This window comes from Bacillus rossius, chromosome 15 (assembly GCF_032445375.1).
Source record: "Bacillus rossius redtenbacheri isolate Brsri chromosome 15, Brsri_v3, whole genome shotgun sequence".
Lineage (NCBI taxonomy): Eukaryota > Metazoa > Arthropoda > Insecta > Phasmatodea > Bacillidae > Bacillus > Bacillus rossius.
The window spans coordinates 18,242,222-18,266,389 of record NC_086342.1 but is presented as its reverse complement, the minus strand read 5'-3'; the positions used below and the strand labels follow the sequence as shown (position 1 = coordinate 18,266,389).

Sequence of the window (24,168 nt, the reverse complement as noted above, 5' to 3'; positions counted from 1 at the left end):
AAATGCTAATTTTGTAATAAATAGATGCTAATTTTTCCAGGCCCTAGCATTGTTATATCTTAGTTTAAAAAACCGGCAATAGACCTACAGTATTTTATATGTAATTCATTTTCCTTCTATTTCAAATATGGGCTGTATGATATGGAATCACAAAGGTATTGCTGTAATAATGTTGACAGGTTTTTAAAACTGATTTAGTTAAATAATCTCCAATATTATACTATAGAATTATCCTTGACCAACTGGGTGTTATTCGACAATATTTTTATATATATATTTATATATATACAAAATGTATCTTCCACGTCGGGCGAGCAAGTATTATTACAATTGTTCATTCTCTTTTACAATATGCGCTTGTTGATTGTACTTTCCCCATTTTGGTAGTTGGAAAGATAATAAATTGTACAGATCTACCTCCTTCCATTTCCAAAGGATGAACAGCACATTCGGTTGCTAGTCCGCATTAAGTAAGGATTGCGAGTCTATCAGCGACTCGGTAGCCCCGAAACAGTTGTCTAGAGTCAGGGTGCTCGCCAGCAGTGACCCGTGACGCCCTCCGCTTCCTCCGAACGGGTAGAATGAACCAAGCCCTGGTGACACGACGGACGGTCTGGGAGACAGCTCTTCGTATGATCCCTCCGCCAAACCTCTGCGTAGAGATGTGATCTCGGACAGAAGTATTCTGAGTTGCAAGTCCAGCTGGGGCATGCCCCCGCCCGGGATCTCCACCAGTCGCATCCACCGGAAATAGCACTGCTTCCACACGGACATGTGCGGCGGGCCGGTACGCACAGGGACCAAGGTTAGGTCCCTCTCGCTTGGCACGAACAGCGGGCTGTAGAATAGCGCTATGTCCTTCTCCAGGAACTGTTCGCCCCAGTCCCACACGCTCCGGAGGATCATTGGGTTGTTGGGTTCCTGTGCCAATAATGATACATCAATTAGTAACGTTACATTATATGTGTAATGTAGTTCAATTGTGAATGCCTTGTATGTATACAATACTTAGGTATTCTATTATATATATCTGTAGTCACTTTCTGAACTATATTTTATGAAAACTTCGCATTAAATTATTTTTCTTATTACATCTAAAACAAGTTGCGATTCAATAAGTTTGAGTTAATATAAATACATTATTCCATAAAATACTCTCTAGTTTACCATTTGTATTAAAATTTTAGAGTCTAGGTTTATTACTGTTAATACAACTTGGTGGAAAGTTTTGTACCTAACTTAACTTTTCCTCCATTGAGGTAGGCTAGGCAAAGGAGTTGAAAGTCATACAGTTCCTCATACCAATTAGAATAGTTGTTTGCATTATCACAGGGAAGTATTACATTTGTGATCTGAGTGGCGAAATAGGTCGATATGTAATTGGTAGAGGCACGATTATATGGTAATGCGCGATAAAACGAAATAATACTGAAAACTGCTTGAAAACACTAAATTGTGCGAAATCCGCGATATGTTACGAAATTTCGTCTATCCTGATTATATTTACGTTTTTTTTCCATTCTGTAAGGACAATTCACTATCTTCAGCACAATCAAATATTTCTGACAATAACTAGCAGCCATATATATTATATGCGACGGTGATTCATTATAGATTTTAAAATGAAGTCTCGGAATTAACGTAATATTTTCTTTAAACGGTAATCTTGTGTACCATAATAATTTAAGATGTTGATAACTATGATACAATGGCCGCCGTTCACTTTCTGTAAATACAAAAATAACAAACGTCCAAAATATGTTTTTCTAAGATTACGTTTTTAATCATTAAAATATTACACACTAAAGCGCATTGCGTTTACTGTTTATTTTAAATAAAGTACGTAGGGTACGAAATAAAATTAACCCTGCTTAATGTAACGATTGTAAATAATAAATAGTACATGTTTATGTCGGTATTAATTTTCACGTACGTATGTTGGTATTCGGTATGCGTTTGTATTCGCATCTATTCTCCATTGTTTTGATCTTTCCAGCACGACAAGTTTTTGCGTATTAAGAAGTTAAATTCTTCCTTTGAGATTAAAATTTTTTGATAATGCCTACAACGAAAGTTTCTGCCAGTGACCTATCGAAAGAATTTTCCAGCGAAGGATTTTATTTCAGTGATAAATTTTAATGTGAAAATTCTGTAACTGAAGGCTAGACTACGAGACGTGATACGCTTGTGAAACATGTCGCAAGTGAGAAACATAAATGTTTGAGGCAAAACTCATCTGTTAAACGACATCCTTGTCTAAGAGTCTTTAATGCCATTAATTTACTGTTCAACCCAAGAAATGTGAGTAGGGTTAGCATAGAAGATGCAAATCTACAGAAGTCTCTGCATAACTTGCCTTCTGTTTCCCATCTTCCCATTGATACATTCATACATGGCTATGTTGCTTTCAAAAAAATTGAGGATGAACTTTCATTGCCGGAAACAAGCCAAATTGATGTTCCAAAGGTCTTTACTCCCTCCCTTAAAGCGGACTACAGTGAATTTGCTCAAGCCAGTTTAAGAGCAGTCTGGTTCCCAACATCAAATGTTGATGCAGAACGTTCATTTTCCAGGTACTCGCTGGTAGTTAGTGACAGAAGACAATGTCTCACTCCAGAAAATGAGGAAAATGCGGAAAATTTAGCTATGATAGCATTTCAATAAAACCGTCTTAATAGTAACTTTGGAAGTGATTAATTGTGTAATTTTGTAGTGTATGTAGGTACAGTAAAACACCGTTTTAACGAACTTCATTAGAGCGAACAATTCATTACTACGAACTATGTCGATGGTACCGTCAGACGTCCATATAACGTAACGTAAAAAAATTTCACTAGTACGAATTTTCTCGCTCAAATTTTTAAAATACTCTATAATTATTCTTTTGAACGAACACTTTTCTGCCCGGCACGGTAAACGAAAAACGGATAAAATCGTCGCCATTCACCCACACAATGCCATCTTATTTATTTTGATACGCGCCATAGATGACTGCAATGGACTAGTGTTGAAATTAATGCACAAAACTGGTGTAGCGACTAAAGCGGAGCATTGTGGTGTTCGCTGATATTACTCTTTGTTCTATGCTCGCACGACGTGTTTAACCGATGCGAAGTTCTACATCATAAAGTATTGCTACACACACATCTCTGGTCGTTTCCTTGTTTATTGTTTGAGAAACGTGGCTGGCGCTATACTACGAGTATAACTTATTTTTACATGTGTCGGGTCCATTTGTTTTTATAGTTTAAAAAACCGTACTACTGAACATGTCTTCTAGGAAACTAAATGTGATTGATGTGAAACTTGAAATGTTAAAAGCAGTAGATAAAGGAAATAAAAAGACTGATGTGGCTAAAACGTTTGGTATCTCCAAATCACCATTATCCACAATTCTCACCCAGCGATCCAGTTTGGAAGACAATAAAATGTAAAACTTTTTTCCTAACTTTTAAATTTTATATTTTTGATTTATTACAGCATTTTTGCAAACAGCTTGTCTTGATATCAAAGCTAGGCTTACTGCTTTGGCAAACAACTTACCTACGTATTTCTGTATTGTACATATACATACTAGTATGTATGTAGTATGTATCTTGATCCCAAATTATAGTTGTTAAAGGAATTTATGCTTGTACCACTCATATGGTATTAGATTACCTACTTTCTTTTTTTAACAAGATCGAGTTATGTTAAAAACCCCAAAACAGGCAATCATTGTGATTTCGGTATAAAGAACTTCATTATAACAAACTGCCATAATTTTGGTCCCTTCGTGTTCTTTATAATGAAGCTCTACTGTAATTGTAATTAAGTCGTGAAATTTATAGTAGTTATTTAAAAGTTTGAATTTATGAATTTGCAAATGAACCTAATTGTAATTAGATCATGAGGTTTTAGTGTTTATTAATATTTGTTTTAATAAATTTGCATGTCGTACAGAAAAGCAAGAATATTTTGCCGTGGGTATTTTGAGCAAAAAAAATAAAACCATATAACACCGAAATCTTTATTTCTTTACACCGGAATTTGTCTTAACATAACACCACAAAATCTTGACTCTACTAATTGGTTGCCAGTTTCTACATAAGATTACAAAATCTCCTCAAAAAATTGAAGTTAAATTGTTCTTATTTTATTTTTTTCCTGGGGGGGTCCCGCATTTCCATTTATGCTTAAAGTACTTTCGTGTTAGAACAGTATATCTTTTAGTAAATGTTGTTTATTTTCATCTCCACCCTTACGTTTGCAGCTAAGGTCCGATCCCTCTCGCAGTCAAAGAGGAATGTGTCGAACACTGTCATCTGTGCAGAGTCCCACAGCGTTGTCAGGTATGTCTCAGTGAATTCAAACCACGATGGGCACTGGTCCAGCAGTTGCCACACGCAGTCCAGGAAGAACAGAAACAAGTATGACTGCAACACATAACAATCCATATCTTATGTTGTGCAAATTAACACTCTATTGGTATGTATAACTAAAGATATTGTAAGAAAGGCACTACCCATGTCATACACAATACATTTTTATTTATTACTAAAGGAATAGCTCAAACTTTTCACCAATTTGTTGATATTGCAGTGAAAATCGTTAACAGTTCCCCTATGTGTTTCAACATTTAAGTAAGGAAAGCCATTTCAAAGGTAAAGCTTATTTATTCATAATAGTTGCAAAAGGACATAAGTTATACTCCACTAAGGTAGAATTCTAGTATCCATCGATAAGCGTGATGCACACACTATATTTTATACGTACAAGACATTCTATGTACTTTACATGTGAAAAGTAATTTCCTTGATACATTTAAAATAAGGTAATCATTGACATAACATATAGGTGCCTAGAATGTAAGAGAACATATACGTATGTATGTGTACAATATGTTGAATGTAAGACACACAAATGTAGTGGCTGTTACTAACTAATAAGCAAACATAACACGTATCGTGAGAGGTACTAACTCTATACACCCTAAGTAAGGCTGGTGTGATGCATGTATTATAACTAGGTAAACCAATGCTAAGAGACTCATGAATCAAAACCTCGATTTTAGAACATAGCAACAAAACAAAATTTAAACGGTATACAAGAACTACCGGGTCAATGTGCCATTGAGCCACATAATTCGTAAATTTGAAGTAATGTTACAATTACGTCAATACACCACTTCATCTATATGCCGTCAATAGTGATTTTATAACTTAAATTTTGAATTTGCCTGCTCACTATACCCTCCCACGTAATCTTTCTTCTGCTGTTTCCAGAATAGTACTTGACATTTTGATAACCCTTTGCGAGATTAAGATATAGCCAGAAATTAGTATTATCCTGCTCCCTGCTATTCTAAGTTACTGTAAGTAATATCTTTCAGTAACTATTTCAACTAACTCCAGCGTTCTTCATTATTGTTTGATTTAAGCCCCTTCCGGTCCACCCTACTAGCCAATCGGAGTATACGTAGTTTCCTTTTCCCCTACGCACCAGGTTTATATCACTCTTCCCCATCACCATGCGATTTCAGTTTCAGTGACTGCCTCCCCATTCCTTTCACAGGTTCTTCCCTCAGTGGTAGCGTGTCTGACTGTATGCATTTTTCGATAAGGCCGAATAAACCATATCACAATTACAAAAGGTATCTTTATAGACATTCTGAACATTATTAAATATTAATGTGAGTATTGGGTTGTCTGTAGTATTATTGGTCAGGCATTGTCCTAGGTTTTCTTGCTTTTGTCTAATTCTCTTTAACCAATCAGGGTGTTTCTTCATCCCTATTGTCTCTAAGAATGATCCCATGAAACCAAATAGTGCCGAGGTAGTTGGTTAATAAAACTCGTTTTTTTGTTTCTATAACTTCAATCCATTGTGCACCATTTGGAATGTGTTGAAATATTGTATGGATATGTGTGTCCAGAAACCTTTATTTTAGGATCTAACGTGAGTCACGCTTATAAGTTAGTTTTTCAGAATCTAGTGGATATAATCAACTGGTATTCAAGGTAGAACTACAGCGAAACCCCTTATTTAAGTTACAGTTATTTACGTTTTCCCGTTATTTGCACTATATTCTTCAGGTCCCGTTTGGTTCCCATATAGTCCAATACAATACTTTCCCGCGAATTACGTCTCAAAAATCGAATCAATCCCGCTATTTACGTCACGTAACAACCATAAACAACCAGAAAATACTGTGGAGCTAGTAGGCAATGAACAATTTAAATAGCAAAATATACATATTTTATAACATGAAAAGTTGCTTTTATTTCTAAACATGTAATAATTTAAGCCTAGGCGTGTAAAAGTACGAGTAATTATAGCAGGAGACAATCTAAAATGCACGAGGGAAAAACGTAAACTCATGAATGTACAAACATGGCTGCTTGTAAGTTCTGATACTGTATTTATGTCACAACTTAGCCGAAATACTGGTACGAGACATAAACTTCACAAGATAAAATGAGCGGTGTCTTGGTAACTGTTTTATAATTTGGGAAGTATTGTACAGTTGACGCCATATTTTTTAAACTAACCATTTATTTCTGGGGATCGTAAATAATTAATTATTGGTACCAAGACATCATGATAATATAAACATAAACTTGAACATGTCACGGCAGCGAGAAAACTGGTGCGTATACCAATAAACTGGTATTAGAACTGGATAAAATTGGTACACGGGAGGTGGAGCTTATATTTTTTTCCGCTAAGCTCGCATCTATTGGTTGGCGGCTGATGGCGTCATGAGTCTGGGCGGAGCATAGAGTGCGCATGCGCCGCCGCGTCGTTACAGCAGCTGACCGAGTACAATGACCTTTCTCCGCGTTTGGCGCGCTATTGACGGTAAACATTCATCAATTTGCGGCCTTTTCTTAAAAATTTTTTTACTGTGAGCAATGTGTATGTAGCCCGTATTTGTTATAAACCCTGCCGGTTGCAACTGTATTTATAATTTGGAGAGGCAAATAATCTCCTTGAACAGCCAAAAAAGCAAGCAGAAGAAAATTTCAAATTTATTTTTTAGGAAGTAATCAGAAAAACATTTTGGCTTTCATTCTTTTTTTATTTTTGTCAAATGTGGTAAATTAATAATTGATTAAATACTAAAGTAAAATTTGTTGTTAGTGTGTTTGTACCTGCATTGTAGTATGTGCTATTAAACAAAAGGAAAAAAAATTCTAAATAAGGTAAACTGTACTCCTTTTTATACTTTTCCCTTTATTTACACTTTCCCGCTTTTTACACTTTTTTACTTTGTCCCCATGAAAAGTGCAAATAAGGGGTTTTGCTGTATTGTGTTCTATAACACCAATTTAGTAATTTCATTTCTTTTTTTTTCCCCCGATCATAAGAATTTTACCAGTAACTTGTGTTTTGAATAGTTATTTCTAAGTTATGTTTTTGTCTTTAATTTTAATTCTAAGTAAAACATTTATAATTATGTTTCATTATCAAATATTTGCTAAATAAAGGTAGATGAATTTATTCAGAGAATATGTTGTGTGTGTATGATGTTTAATCAGTATATCCATGCCTATACATTTAAAATATAGTTTCACATCATTCAGGTCTGTGGCCTTTTTAAGCCCGGTGTACGAACACCACGGGAATTAAGAGGGCGATGTAGCAGCAGTGCGCCACACCCTTTTAACTAGTGGTAAACATTGCCGGGAGTGTTTTAATGTACTTTAAATAATTAATATTTTAGTAAGGGTATTAACATTAGAAAGTCGAACTGAAGTCTACCGAAGCCGGACTGTTTAACATTAATAATAATTTTTAATTTATTGTAGTTTGAATAATTAGTTTTCATCACGTATTCAGAGTGTTTCATGTCTTACCTGTAGCTTCCTGTGGCACATAATCGTTTATAGAGATAAAGGTAATTTGTTCAGTGTAAGATGTCTTCTTAGCCCTGAGCTCACCCCAGTTCTTCACCAGTACCAAGAGTAACCTCACCGCTTGTCTGCACTGCTCAATATAATTCTGTTTAATTGTTTATTATCGTTAATCCTCGGGGGGCCTGTCACAAAATGACTATTTCAAGAATAATAACCTTATGTGACTTTTGGGCATTTTAGAACTGATTTATTTTTTACACTAAATGTTTGCACCGCTTTTGGTAAATATTATTTAGTGTTGGTGCCATTTATAAATCTATTCTGTCTGACATTGGTTTACCACTTACATCTGTTGCCAAAAAGTATGGTTCTTTGGTTTCAAGTTACGCCTATTTAATCCAGCATCAAGTTTATACAAAGGGAGAAGTGTATTTCAGTAAAGTTTACTGAAACTAACCTTTTCGTTGTCTGGCCGATGAATGTGTCCCAGACGTGTGCAGAACGGGTGGCCTAGGGCTACCCATTCCTTCTGCACAAGTGCCTGGAAGCCGGCAAGTGTCCGACATAGAGGGTCCAATAGCAACTGCACCAGGCTCGCCACCGTACAGCACATGTCTCGCCCTTCATTCTCTGCAAACATGTTGGCTCATGTATTTTCAATGGTGTCTACCGCATGGGAGCTACAATCACTGTCTTTGACTAACAATACAATATGTGTTTCACTCATTGCTAGAGGAAGCTTGATTCTTTGTAAAAAAAATTATTGGCACTCAGCAGAGAGTACAGTCATACCTGAAGGAACCACAATTCAGTCACTTTGCAGCAAGGGTCTACATTATTATCTATAATAAATAATAGTTTAAAAAAACTAAAAAAACACTTTATATAGAAAACTAAACTAAAAAATAGAAAATAAATTAGAATTAAGAATAGTGTACAAAATTTTAATAAATATAAATTAATCATAGTCTAAATAAGAAAAAAATGTATTTTATTTATAAAAAAAATCAGGTGCTTTTTAATATATTATCAAAATGACAATCCTTCTACTCATATATGTCAATAAAATATTTATAACTATTGACACCATGCACCCCACGCTGTTCCATGTATGTACACACCCTGCAATTTAAAAATAAATATATTCAGATCGGCAAAAACAATCTCCCGGTTTTAAGGGAAAAATCCCTGAGATTTCCCCGTTTTCGCGGTGATTGGCCACCCTGTATTTTAAAGTGCACATTTCGGTATTCATTCAATATCATTTGTATCACTTGAATTTAACTTGTCATATCCAATAAAGATTTGTAAACTACTTTTCTCTAATTTTTTACCAATACAGTACATTAAACCTTTTGTGTTACCACAGTACTAATTGGTGTTTGTGGCTTCAATCTTGAACTGGAAAAAGTTTTACGTGTTCCAAATGCAGAAGTCTTACTTGTACCATTGTGCACTGGTAGTACTTTATTGTTATGTTAGACAACTAGTTATATTTGATTTTTGTCCACCGCCCTAATACCTGCTGTATTTATTCGGTGGTCTTGCAGCTACCAAAGGGAAGTTGCGTTACCTTGTATGGCTACTGATACTCCGCTCAGCATCGCTTCAGCTGCCTCGAGGGACTTGCTCAGGACGGCTGATACGTGGCTCAGCCAACGTGTGCTGTCCAACAGCCCGTAGAAGTTGTTATCTTGCAACCAAAACTGCCGGAAGTTATCTGTTGAATTGGAAATGCACCTGCTCACACTGTGCCACGTTCTTATACTTCAGATCCTACTGCATATACATACAAAGTTTCTAACTTCTTTGTAATTTTATTCTACTGAATTAGTAGGCTATCCATCATTTTGAATACCAATGTGGATATAGTTATGGTAGTTTTAAAAACTGCAAAAGTTGCTATATAACATTCAATTGTTACACATCTAGTCATGCATTTTGGCCTATACAATTATTATATTCACTTTGTGTGAATGGGAATTTCATGTAAAATATACATAAAAATAGAAACAGGTGTTTACATATGTAGTGCAGTATCTCCTGGGAAATTAGGTAAGTAATACTGGAGTGAAAAGTTGCCAAGAATAATTCAGATACTATATTTATACGCCTTCAATTATTCATTAAGATATTCATAGTAGTTATAGGTACAATTTGTGTATTTAGTCCACACACAACACAAGTAAAACTTATTACTTACTAGCTATAGATAAAGATATATACATAACTAATATTTTTTTATTACAACACATAATAATTATGGATAGTAAGGGCACGGGTGTGATCTCTAATGGAATAACTCTTCCCCACATATAAATGATTCAAACTTGAAGCTTGTTAATCATTATGTACATTATGCAGCTTAAAATATTGTCCAAATGGACATCCATAGTTTGAGGGAGGTATGTATTTGGCATTTCAGGGTAATAACATGGCTTACAAATATCATTTGTACAATGCTACTTTGTTCAACCACGGCTACACTCCAATTGAGAAATATTCACGCGTCTAAGTTGAAAACATATTATTATGAGCGACAACAAGGCCGTCACGGGCAGGTGCGCGTGTGGATTGTGAGAAACGAGTGAATGGAGGAAGCAACATTTTTCTTCAGTACAATTGATTAATTGGCATATTTTGGGACTATCCTTTACGAACCCACAGTGTTATGTATATTGTATAGTTTCCGTGTAAATAGACCTTGGACATTATAAACATTGTTGGCATTGGTCAACACACTTGAGTTTTGAATCTCGCGCGCCGCGCTGCTGGAGATAGTGGCGCTGCTACTTGGCTGCTGTGAGTTGGCTGCCCTGCTTCCTCCAGAAGTCAGTTGTTCTACAAAGGCATGGTGGTAAGTGGTGCTATCGGGTACTCTTGCTATCTGGCGACATCTGTCGCCAAATTAAATAGTTTTTGTGCAATTCGCTGTTTTATAGTTCGTTAATGAACATTTTTGGTCCTCCGGGCCGGATCTAGTTCCGGTATTTTCGTTCGTGCTATCGCGGCGTTGTTAGCCTCATGTGAAGTGAATTCTCGCACATTGACTAACAGTTTGTGACTCTGAAGTGCTCGTTATTTGGTTGGCGGGAGCAGTGATCAGTGTCTCGGCTGTGGTTGAAACGTTTTAACTAGTTCGTTCGACGACTCTAACCTCTAGGTTAAGGTTATGTCTTCCGTTTCATTTGAAAACGATCGTTGAACCCTTTGGTAGTCAATCACCATGGCTGAAGGGCAGTCGGCGCTGGTGCGCATCCGTCTTGCTGAAGGTCGTATTAAGCGAGCCTTTGATCTCGCGCAGATGGTTCCCAGTGATAGCTCAAAAATAAATTTGTTTCGCGCCACAGCGCGCGACCTTCACTGCGTCCGAGAAAGGTTCGAAACGGACTTCGTCATTGTTGAAACAACCGCAACGACCGAAGATGGATTCGATGCTGAGGCGCACACCGCACGCTTGGCTGACTTTGAAGAAAAATATTTCGAAGTGATGTCAACATTGGAAGCCATTGAGGAGGTCAAGGTAGTATCACCAGGCACACCCACTACTCAGGTGAGCAAATCTCGTGTGGCTCTTCCAAAAATCTCTCTTCCCAAGTTTGATGGGAGCCCTCAGCAGTGGGCTAATTTCTCTAATTTATTTATCACCCTGGTAGCCAACAATGCTGATATATCATCAGTGGAGAAACTGGCCTACCTCAAGACCGCCCTTAATGGGGAACCACTTGGAATGGTGCAATCTCTGAGGCGAATTACGAGGTCGCGTGGAAGCTTCTTGTTGGCCGCTACGAGAATAAGAGGCTAATTGTCTCAGTCCATGTAGAGGCCCTCTTGAAGGCCCCAATGGCTGTGTCTGACTCACCCAAGGCTCTGCGCAATTTGTTAACCATTGTAAACAAGAACCTTTTGGCCTTTAGGGCTCTGGATGTCCCTGTAGACCAATGGGACTTGATTTTGCTCCCTATTTTGTGCAAGCGGTTAGACTCTGTCCTTCAAACACAGTGGGAGCTTACTCAAACCGATGCCCTTCCAACTGTAAAAAACCTTTTGTCCTTTATCGAAACCCATTGTCGGGCCCCGGAAACTGTGACAGCTTCTCGGTCACATGTTCCAGGTGCAGGACCTACACAGTCAAGGAACCAAATGCCAAGCTGGAGACAGGCTCGTCAATCTGTGAAAAGTTTGGTCAGCTCTCCACAATCATGTTGCGTTTGTAACAGTACCCATGTTGTTTTTAAGTGCCCTAAATTCATCAAGAGTAGTCCCAAGGACAGATATAAGATAGCTAAGGAGCACAAATTATGCCTGAATTGCTTGTCACCATCTCACGCATCCAAGGATTGTTCATCATCATCGTGTCGTTATTGTGGATCCAGGCATCATTCTCTGTTGCACTTCGAGCAACAGACAGCCATCAACCCTGGTCCGGGCAAGGATGCTTCAACCACACTCATTGAACCAAACCCTGCAACTGTTGCTGCCGCTCTACCAAGTGAAGCAAGAACAGTGTTATTATCAACAGCACAGGTACACGTGTTTGATTCAAGTGGAACTCCAATGGTCGTGAGGGCTCTGTTGGATACTGCCAGCCAAGCTAGCTTCGTCACAGAGAGCTGTCTGCAAAGATTGAGGCTTACTCGTAGAAGATCTCATCTACCAGTACAAGGTTTAGCTAACACTTCAGTGAATGTGGCCAAGTCATGCGCCTCCATTGTTATGGCACCAGTTGGTAGCACGAGCCCCCAGTTTGCAGTAGATGTATTTGTAATTTCGAGAATCACCTCCAATTTGCCAAGTGCCAAGCTGAGCGCCAGGGTCCGTGGTGCAGTGGCACATTTGAAACTTGCCGACCCTGCATTTGACACCCCTGGTCCTGTTGATCTGTTAATTGGTGCAGAGTTAGTTCCTAGACTCCTTACTGGGGCCAAAATTGACGGTTCTCCCGTAGCTCTGGACTCTGTGCTTGGGTGGATACTGATGGGACAGGTGGACACACAAGTCCCATTATTGACTGCAACATCTTTGTGTATCTCTCTTCTCACTTCACACCCTCCTTTGGATGAGGTAGTAAAAAGGTTCTGGGAATTAGAGGAGTTTCCTGCGACAACACACAAGTCTCCTGAAGATGTCAAATGTGAGGAATGGTTCAGTAAAACTCATCTGAGGTCTGGAGATGGGCGTTACAGTGTATCACTGCCCTTTCGGCAACCTCTTCTGAAATTGGGTGCGTCAAGGCCGCAGGCTCTTAACAGATTTCTTCGTCTTGAAAATCGTCTCAAGTCTGATCCCAAATTGAAGGCCATGTATTCAGAGTTTATGAGTGATTATGTAGCTAGTGGTCACATGGAAGAAGTAACAGAGTCACAGATTCCGTCAGAGTCGTATTATATTCCCCATCACTGTGTGGTTAAACCTGAAGGTTCAACTACAAAACTGAGGGTGGTTTTTGATGCATCCGCCAAGAGCTCTTCAGGTGTTTCGCTGAACGATGCGCTCTTTACTGGCACCCGGCTTCAACGGGACATAGTTGACCTATTGTTGAGTTTTCGTCTGCATGTAGTAGTCTTCACTGGTGACATCAAACAGATGTACAGACAGATAGGTGTACACACTCGTCATCAGGATTATCAGCGCATTGTTTGGAGGTTTAATGATGCTGAACCTGTGAAGGATTATCGTCTCAAGACTGTAACCTATGGTGTCTCTGCAGCACCGTTTCTCGCATTACGTACACTTCAACAATTGGCACAGGATGAAACCGAGCACTTCCCAACTGCATCACAGATCTTACTTACAGATGTCTACGTTGACGATGTTGTCACTGGATCTAATTCGGTTGATTCTGCCTTGGCCATTCAGAGGGAGCTTATAACACTCCTAGGAAAAGGCGGCTTCAAGCTGCGCAAATTTATGAGCAACCACCAAGCTCTTCTGGATTGGTTGCCAGTGGAGGATATTGAGATCCCACAACCATTTTCATTGGATTCGGACGATTGTGTCATTAAGGTCTTGGGTCTGCAATGGAATCCTGTGTCGGACACATATTCCTACAAGATACAGCCTAGTTCTGGCAATGCCACAAAGAGGACAATCCTGTCAAATCTGGCTAGGATTTTTGATCCTCTTGGGTGGCTCACCCCACTGAGTATGTTTGCAAGGCACCTGATCCAAGTCTTGTGGGCACGGAACCTGGGCTGGGATACTGAACCACCGGATGACATCCTAAGCAACTGGAAGAACTTCAACACTCAGCTGTCACAACTGTCATCAGTTACCATTCCCCGACTGATTCGAGGACAGGCAGGAGGTTCCTACCAATTGCATGGATTTTCGGACAGCTCCGAAATTGGTTACGCAGCAGTTGTGTACTTGCGCATTGACAACCCTGATGGTACAGTTCTGGTACACTTGCTGATTGCCAAGTCAAAGGTAGCGCCACTCAAGGTTCAGTCGCTGCCTCGCTTAGAACTATGTGGGGCCCTTTCGTTGGCTCGCCTGCTTCACCATGTCATTGATGCCTATGGAGCGACACTGCACTTCAGTTCGGTTACTGCCTGGACTGATTCACAGGTAACTCTTGCCTGGATAAACTCTTCTCCACATGAGTTAAAGACCTTTGCGGCAAACCGGGTTAGTCACATTCAAGAGCTAACTCGTCCAGAATGGTGGAAGCATGTTCGTTCGGAACATAACCCGGCAGACTGTGGATCCCGTGGGCTTCTGCCAGCACAAATTGTATCTCATCCTCTGTGGTGGTCTGGCCCTTCATGGCTGAAGAAGGCTGAGGACCAGTGGCCTGAAGGTATTCCGTGCATTAAGGCTTCTGACGTAATCCTGCTTGAAAGGAAGGTAGTGGCATTGGGAACTTTTATCTCCCCTGGGGACTTGGACACATTATTGGAACGTTTCAGTCGGTTGACAAGGCTGTTGCGTGTTACTGCCTGCTTGTTCAGATTTATCAACAATTGTCGTCATCCACTGGAAGGACAGGCCATAGAAGAGCTGTCATCGAAGGATCTAAACACTGCCCTAGAGTTCTGGATACGTTATGTTCAGTCCATGTGCTATCGAAGTGATTTAATTGCATTGAAGGAGGATCAAATCACCTCCCCACAACTTCGTAGATTGCTACCGTTCATCGACTCCAAGGGAGTGATTAGGGTGGGCGGCAGACTGTCTCATTCGGATCTGCCCTTTGAGCAGAAGCACCCAGCCCTTCTTCCTAAATCGAATCCCCTGACAAGACTGATCATAGGTCATTACCATGAAGTTAATCAACATCCGGGAATACAAGCACTCCAGGCCATTCTCAGGGAGAAGTTCTGGATTATGGGGGACAAGCGTGCAATCACCAACCTTGTGCACCGTTGTGTGCGTTGTTTTCGTGCATCTCCATCATCAGTTGCTTCGCTGATGGGAAACCTTCCAGCTATGCGGGTTCAGCAGGTAAAACCGTTCTCAAGGTCGGGGGTTGATTACGCTGGTCCATTCTTGATTAAGATGGCCCGTCTTCGCAAGGCTGCTGTGCTGAAAGCATATCTATGCGTGTTTGTCTGTTGCGCAACAAAGGCAGTACATATCGAGCTAGCCTCGGACTTATCGACAGATGTGTTTTTGGCTGCCTATAAACGTTTCATTGCACGTCGAGGACGTTCCTCGGACATCTACAGCGATTGTGGCACCAATTTTGTTGGGGCACGAAATCAGCTCTCCGAACTACAACTACTCCTCACGTCATCTTCCCATCAAACAACAGTGGCTTCATCGCTCGCACATCTTGGTGTGACTTGGCATTTCAACCCGCCAGCTGCTCCTCACTTTGGGGGTTTATGGGAAGCGGGTGTCAAGTCGTTCAAGTCCCATTTGAGGAGGGTGATAGGAGAGCAGATCCTAACGTACGAGGAGTTAAACACAGTATTGGCTCAGGTTGAAGCAGTGTTGAACTCAAGGCCGTTGTGTCCCCTCAGTGCGGATCCCAAGGACTTCACTCCTCTGACCCCAGGCCATTTCCTGACGCTGGAACCGTTAGTGACAATACCCGAACCAGATTTACGTCAGGTAAAAATGAACTGTTTGCATCGCTGGCAGCTTGTATCCCGACTACATCAAGATTTCTGGCATCGTTGGCATCGGGATTACCTGCACACGCTGCAACAACGTAGCAAATGGCAGAAAAGGGCGTCAGGTCTTGCCCCCAACCAGATGGTGCTGGTCAAGGAAGACAGGCTTCCACCTCTGCAATGGCCGCTGGGGCGCATTGTTGATCTTCATCATGGAACGGACGGCGTGGCACGAGTGGCCACTGTACGCACTGTCACAGGCACTGTCAAACGGCCAGCAGTGAAATTATGCCCGCTCCCCTGTGACTGTTGAAATCGGTGATTTCAAGGTGGGCGGTATGTTATGTATATTGTATAGTTTCCGTGTAAATAGACCTCGGACATTATAAACATTGTTGGCATTGGTCAACACACTTGAGTTTTGAATCTCGCGCGCCGCGCTGCTGGCGATAGTGGCGCTGCTACTTGGCTGCTGTGAGTTGGCTGCCCTGCTTCCTCCGGAAGTCAGTTGTTCTACAAAGGCATGGTGGTAAGTGGTGCTATCGGGTACTCTTGCTATCTGGCGACATCGGTCGCCAAATTAAATAGTTTTTGTGCAATTCGCTGTTTTATAGTGAATCGTAACAATATTTACACACTTCTGTAAACGTGTGGCTGTTAAATAAACGGACTGATGCTGTTCCCAAAATTCTGCCAGCGTGCCGCAACATGTTTGAACATGACTGTCTGATGGTCCTTCCCCCACCCTGAGGTCACCCAGTTTGACTGTAACAGTTGATTGAATTAGTCCACGTACTAGTGACATATCGGAACAATGCCAAGTGGTCAGACAGAGCAACGGGTTAACCTCAAGTTTATTGTTAAACTAGGGGAAACTGCCTACGTGAAACAGAAGTCTACGTGAATGAGTGTTTATCCCACACACAAGTTTCTGAGTGGTTTAAAGAAGGGCGTGGAACGACAGAAGACGATCAGCACCCAGGGGGGCCCTCAAAGTTACAAACGGACCACAATATTGTACAAATTGGTAAATTAATCCACGTCAATCATCGTCTGGACTTCCTGAAATGAAAGTGTTCTATAGATTTTGCATGAATCATTTAACATTCAAAGGTTTGCCCAAAAATGGTGCCGAACCTCACTCACGAGCAAAAGGGATAAAGACAGAACAATTGTATTGACATCCTAAACATCACCACCACTAATCCAGGTTTGTTAGACAGGGTGATTACTTTTGATGATTTGTGGTTTTTTACTTACGATTCCAAAACAAAGATGCTATCCATGAATTGGGGGAGCCCAAGCTCGCCGAGGCACAAAAACATGCAGGAAGAGCAAATCCACATTCAAAGAATTCATGATTGTCTTTTTCGACATTCGTGGCATTGTCTACGTTCACTGGGTACCCGAGAGGTGGACAGTCAATCATTTCTGCACGAAGGTTCTGACAGCCTACGTGAGTGTGCGAGAAGACGAATACCTTCACTGAGACAATGCACCAACCCATTCTGCCGTGTCTGTGAAAGAGTTCCTCACAAAATATGGCATCACCGTGTTGGAACATCCACCGTTTTTCTTGTTTTGAATATGGCCTGTTACATAGTGCACAGTGGTGAGCTCCGACCGCGTTGCCCTGTGCCTAAGAGCTCCCTAAAGTTGGGGTGGCGTTACACATGGGCCGGTTCCTACCGCCATGACCTGTTTAACCCTGCAGAATGACTGGGCTTCACCTAAACCTCACGCCACCACGTGAAGCCCGCCAACAAAAACCGAATATATGCAAGAGTGTAAAGTTGTGTGCAAAAGTCCTCTGCCAGTTCCCCCCCATCACATACTTAGTGATTTCACCTTATACAATCTCAATATTCATTCAACTTGCAGAATTTTGCCCTGTCAGCTTCATAGCAATCTCCATAGTGCTCGGGCCCCGGCGATTTAGCTTCGACCCCCTAATTCTAGATGGTCCTGTCGCTAGTTAGGATTTGTTAACAATACCTGGTACACAGAGTTCTCTGAACCTAGCGTAGCTGGCCTGGACGTCTCTTGGTGACGGTAGTTCTTTCCCCAAGTCCACCAGGAGTGGCTGGGTCCTGTTGGGGTGAGACTTGCGGACATATTCCAGCATCACATTCTCCTTCATCCTGGAACATTTGCAAATGTCTATGTCTAACTGCACACCACAAACTCACAAGCTGAAAATATATGAATGAACAAAATCTTCAGCTATTACACAATTCAATATTTGATTGTCTTTTATTTGACTAATAAACTGTTTTATAGAAAGATTTTTTCAGTTCTCGCTAAGGGAGTACTGTATCAAGTATATCCCCTCCCAAAATTCCATTAAAATGACGTACTTTTTACTTTCTTACTCATAATATTGTTGTTTGTTACTGTGTACGTAACATTACATTTCTTAACGTGATTGTTGTAAAACACCGTTCACTTTAAACAAAATGTTGTAGCAGAAATCTCTCAAATATTACCTCTCACAAATTTTGAACTGTAGCTACGACCCTGCATCTCTGTCTGCACTACCATACATAAATGATAAGAAATAATAAGTTTGCATTTCAACTGTTTATTGCAAATAAGTGTATAATTGCTGGTAATATATTTTCTATCCATGGATGAGATTTGCAATTGAATAGTTTTAGTAGTAAAGCCTTGATTAACCCTAAGCCGATTCTCAAATAATTTACATTTTTTTTTAGGGCGTTGGGTCCCAGGCCCACAAGGTGTAATTTATTGGGGATGGGAACAGATAGGAGTATAATTAAAAACTACATATTAAAAGTAGTGTCGGACTACAATTGCCCATGAGAGGAAATACTAGTCCGGATTACAGGTACGGAACAACTGCCCTTACTTCCTGGGTTAGTATGAATAATTTAATTTACACATTTTTTTAACAATTATTATTTAGTGTCAGTAATACTTGTACATTTGTTTTGTACAACCTAATTATATTTGAATTCATTTATCCATTCTGACTTGCTACCCCCAACCTCCCCGGTTAACCTAAGTTCTACTGTACGATAAAACCCTCTTAAGATTATTTCCTGCATGATCCATTTAGTACCTGCCTTTTTAGCAATTTAGTAAATTTCCCTTGTTCCTCATTTTCAGTCCATAAGTAGTTTTAGAAACTTTACAAGGGAAGTAGAGTTAAAGGAAATTTTGTCGTATGAGAGTAGGATCTGTGGTTATGATTAACTTCCCGACTTCACGGGGTGAAAAATGGCCTGCAAATTTATGATTTATGGGATAATGTAGTGCGAAGTGGTCTTAGAGAATACAGAATTAGAGATGAGGTGCTCAATCCTACGGTCGGGATCCGGCCGAGGCGTTACCTGTCGGGAATGGCGGGGTCAATGTCGGCCAACCGCACGAGGGCCGCCCCGGCAGGGGTGCCCCAGGTCCACACGGGCGGGCGTCGGCCCCGGAAGTGGCCCGCAGCGTCTCCCAGCTGCCAGTCCAGCAGGGCGCCCGGTACCACCAGCCACTGCGGGAGGCTGTACAACAGCGATGCCCATCAACCATCAGTCACTAGAGGCAGGATTATATGGTCAATTGCACCACCACTGAAATGTCCCAAAATAGTCTTGACATTGTAATCAAGATTTTACTCGCATTATTTAATATATTACATTAAAAGGATGTAAACAATTTTGTATGGAGTTTGTGCCAAAATGTATGTACTATTTTTTTTGTGCTTTTTTTTTTATATTGGAACATTTTACAAATGTGCATATACTTGCTGGTTTCAACTATAAATTCTTGTCTCTATCTATCTATCACATTTACACTAGACTTCTGTTTGTGTCTGGATTCCTGTTTTATATTCCCATTTGAACAACTGACTATCAAATTATTCACAGATATAGATACGAGTGGGAAAGATTTCCATTTGTGAAATTTTTTGGAATAATTTAAACACGCATATTTCTGACATATTTCCCTTTTTTTGCCAATACCAACAAATATACATTAATATGTAATTAAAGGTGCATTACGATAACAGCACATTCGCTCGAACATAATAACTTCATACATTTTGAATGTTTTGTTAAGTTACTAACAGCATACATAAATAATAAATTTGTAAATACAATTACTGACGTTACAGCATCTATATAAGTTATTAAATCAAAACAAGAAACTATGTAACTGGAACTAGGTAAAATAACCCTACGTAGCTTTATTAGCACTGGAAGGAGGGGGGAATAAAAAATTTCTTTGTGTAGTTTCTAGTATTGTAATTATTTTACCTTTCTTCAATGTTTTATCATCCGAATACTATTAGAGTTGATCTAAATATTAATATGTAATTTTGTTGGCTCAAAACTTTATACATACTAATATCTTTCCCCATTATGTATTTTTCTGAAGGCCTTTAGCCACATATCTAAGATATCATATTTGTACTGCTTCTATTTATCTGTTTAAATAAAGCACTAACATAAAGATTTATAAGTTGGGTTTTCCGTAAATGGCCAACATCAAGAAATTCTGGCAAATTGTTTTGCAATTCGTGTTTTTTTTTTTTTTTTTTTTCTTTTTTTTTTCTTTTTCTTTCTTTCTTTTTCGCTATTCACCATTTATTTCCTCTAGGAGGGACATTTGGCTTGTGAGCCAATTGGAAAGGGCCCAGTGGAAGTCATCCTTTACCAGGAACATGGCTTTGGATTCTAAAAATAACCAGTTTGTAAAGTTGCAGTAGAATCTCTTTACAGAGTGGACACAGGGACTTTTTTATAACTTAATGATGAATGTGTTGCACTTTGAACCCATCAGAATACTATGTGACCTTAGATAAGCACCTTATGGACATTTGGAAGCTGTGATTGGCAGATGATAACCTCCAACCGGCACAGCCAGTGTGCATCAGTTCTCTCTCCCAATCAGCCTTGCTTCGGAACAAGCACACTTCCTTCCCGCAGTTGTAATATGGCTCTCTGAAACAGTAGTAGACCATAAATATCACAATTAGTTGATATTTATAGCATTATTTAAGCAATTTGCATATCCACATTCATGATTTGTTTTTTTAATCCAAACATTCTACGTATAATTTTCATTACTATCTAATTTTCTTTATTGCAAAATAAAATTATTTTTAATGGTATGTTTATGATTACACAGAGTGAGAATCAAAGTTATTTTTTTCAACACTGGACATTTCAGATTGCTACAAACTCAACTTGAGGCCAATATTAAGTTCTCACACATTATTCGAGCTGGTTAAAAGTTAACTTGCCTCCCAAATGCAATAAAAATTTACATGGTTAAGAATGTATTAAAAGTCGTGTTAATGTTATATCTTAAGAATATTTTTAATGTTATTTTTTCCATGCAGGTAGAGGAATATTTGGAGGTGACATTGATATTTAAAATTTCAAAACCTCCTTTATTTATTTCATTAAAACATCCACTTTATTAGTGATGTCTTCACAATTCCACAAGATCATAGCCTACTGTATTGAGAATGACTGTCCAATTCAGTTTTATTTTTCATTCACTTTTTTATCAAAACTTTTTTACATGTGCTAATTTTCACCACTTTTGCTCACTACCTCACCTTCCGCTTTGTATGTGACCAGATAACACAGCCTGCAGAATGCATCTTTTTTCTTGAGCCAGTTTTCACTGACCAAGATACTACTGCAGAAGTGGCATTATTTTAAATTTATGGGCAAACTGTTTATTCATTTCCAATCAAGCAAAAAAATTTTCTACACTTTAAAATTGTTTTCAATTATGTGGAATACCTGTAGCTATACGTGGCTACATTTCTTTAAAACTGTTGTACATAATGGTCATTGGAATTTTCTCTCATTACAATCGCTACAATGTCGTGTGAAATGTGGAAATATTGGGAATACATTACCCTTAACTAGTCACACAGTAGGTTTCTTATTCTGTTAATATGTAGTAGGACACTACATAGTGTTGAAATACTAAAATCTGTGTAACCTTTATTATTTAATTTTAAAGCATTATATAATAACACAAATTATTATGTATTCAATCTTTAACTTACAAATTTTATGATACTGTGGTGCTGAATTTAAATAAAGCTGGCAATCATGATAAGAATTAACGTCAGTACCACAACCAATGAAATGTCTATACTTTGACTTTTAAAACTAATCGTAAATAACAAAAGTATTTTGCGGATTTTTCTTTGTTTGCATGAATTCATTTTTATTTTCAAACCAGAAATAAAACTGAATATTAATCTATCATTTAAATTACTTAACCCTTTGATCCTACGTTAGGGAAAGTACGCAATTACTTTTTTTTATTATTTTCCTACTCCAATCCTTTGTCTCATTGATCACATTGCATAGGCCAATAAAAAATATTCAAGAGTTGACAAGCAAAACTCGTAAAACAGGAATATTAAGAGCTCCATTTCTCCAATTATATGCAAGACACATTGGATTTTGAAACATCACCATATGTAAAAGGTTTGAATAATATCCCAGAAATATAAAACAATATGATACACCTGTTGTGATACAGTCAACTTAGTTACTGGTATGTGAACACATTTCGTAACTGCATGTAGAAGATCAAACGGAATTGAGGGGGCACCAGGAATCCCGCCGGTGGAAATCTCAAAACATGATAAATCAAATGAATGTATATTATAAAATAGGTACGAGCAAAATTCATCTCAGTTCATATTTTCGTGAGAATGTATGGAATCATTCCCAATTGTTCCAACAACCAACCTGAAGTCGTAAGCGAAGAGTAGCTGGTGTCTTTTTGGGAATGCATAATGAAGTAAAGCATTCGTTACGTTTTTTCCGTGTCCAACTGGTGAGAACTTGAAGCTGAAGGTAAACACTCTCATGTTCTGAAAATGTTGAATTCTGCCATTAAAAAGTTATTTAAATAAACCTGATTAATAACATATAGATTTTAATCAAATACCAAACTAACAAAAACTAGCAAAGGCACATATACTTGACAGTGCCCACGAAACTATTCAAACCAAGCATTAACATGTGCACCACACTTAATCCAATTATGTCTACATCTAGACCTATAAAACAAGAGCGCTAATCAAACACATTTTTCCAATGAGAAAGTATTTTAGTAAAAATAATTGCTTCTACAATCTGGTTAAGTGTCCTTGCTGGGTACCATTTTAATTAATTTACTAGTCCCATTCAAATTAATTTTCAGTGACTACATTTAAATAAACTGTTGAACAACATTGAGTTTAAACAATCTCACATTAAATTAAAAATTCGCATACCACATTGTTTACATACTAGGGCTTGGGCATAACATTTCTGAGTTACAAAACAATCATGTTATTGTTTTAATGAGATTTTAAAAACCATTAACTTAAACATTTTATATTATTAGAAAGATTTTTTTATCTGTTAATATAATTCCCCACTTTGTTGATTAATAAATGTGTTTCTGCCATTATTTGCTACTAGCACATCCTGGTGCTCATGGGGTAAACTATCCCTGGAAGCTTCGGGGTTATCTCTCCAGAGCTGCTGCTGCTGCTGCTGCTGCTGACAAACTGATATGCGGGATGTTCGATGAACTCTAGGGCATCATCAGAAATAAATATGAAATGATGGAAGCAAATAGTTATTGCGGAAAGACGAAAATATTGTTTGTTGCTTCATCGCATTGTATTTTATGTATGCAAATAAAAGGTCTAAAATTATTTTCGTGCTTGTGGTTTATGGAAGATATAAGTTATGTTTAACCCACAGACCAGATAAATTGCACCTGGATAATCAGGAGTCTAATTGTTTTTACTGTGGAACGTAACAAACTATACAAATACTTTTATCCACTGCACAAAACAAATGACTCTTGGCTAATAGAGAAAAAAGATTATTAAAGTTTCTAAATTATTTTGTAATTAAATTAATTCATGAACAATAAATTGAAATTTGTATACATATATCAACAGCAATAGAGGATTCAAAGATATTGGAAACAAAACACCTTTTTTTCACTGGCATCACCATATAACTCTGCACAAAACTGACCAACACCTCAACTAAATATGAAGATTTGCAGATATTAGGGGCAAATTCAACAGTTGTCACTTTTTTTATTTTCCTGTAGTAAAATGCTATTCATAAAGACAGATATTTAGTTTTCATTTTCAGATTTATTTCTGTTTTACTGTTTTTATTTTTACAAATTATGTTTCTTAATGAAGATGGTACATTATTTCTTATTTCACATTTATAAAGTTTAAATGTTTCATTATACTTATTCTGTCT

The 24,168-nt window shown here is 38.6% G+C and overlaps 1 protein-coding gene across 1 annotated transcript in view; it reads right to left on the bottom strand.

The window, feature by feature from the left end:
- Positions 1–247: 247 nt before the first annotated feature.
- LOC134539518 (myotubularin-related protein 10-B) overlaps positions 248–24,168 on the bottom strand; it is a 55,458-nt gene continuing 31,537 nt past the window's right edge. The window contains exons 3-10 of the mRNA XM_063381606.1: positions 22,639–22,763; positions 20,722–20,856; positions 19,252–19,413; positions 17,894–18,039; positions 9,412–9,558; positions 8,296–8,468; positions 4,245–4,415; positions 248–921 (exon numbers count right to left, since the gene is read on the bottom strand). Of these exons, the coding sequence (XP_063237676.1) occupies positions 457–921; positions 4,245–4,415; positions 8,296–8,468; positions 9,412–9,558; positions 17,894–18,039; positions 19,252–19,413; positions 20,722–20,856; positions 22,639–22,763 (1,524 nt within the window). The 3' untranslated portion in view covers positions 248–456. The remainder of the gene's footprint in view (positions 922–4,244; positions 4,416–8,295; positions 8,469–9,411; positions 9,559–17,893; positions 18,040–19,251; positions 19,414–20,721; positions 20,857–22,638; positions 22,764–24,168) is intronic.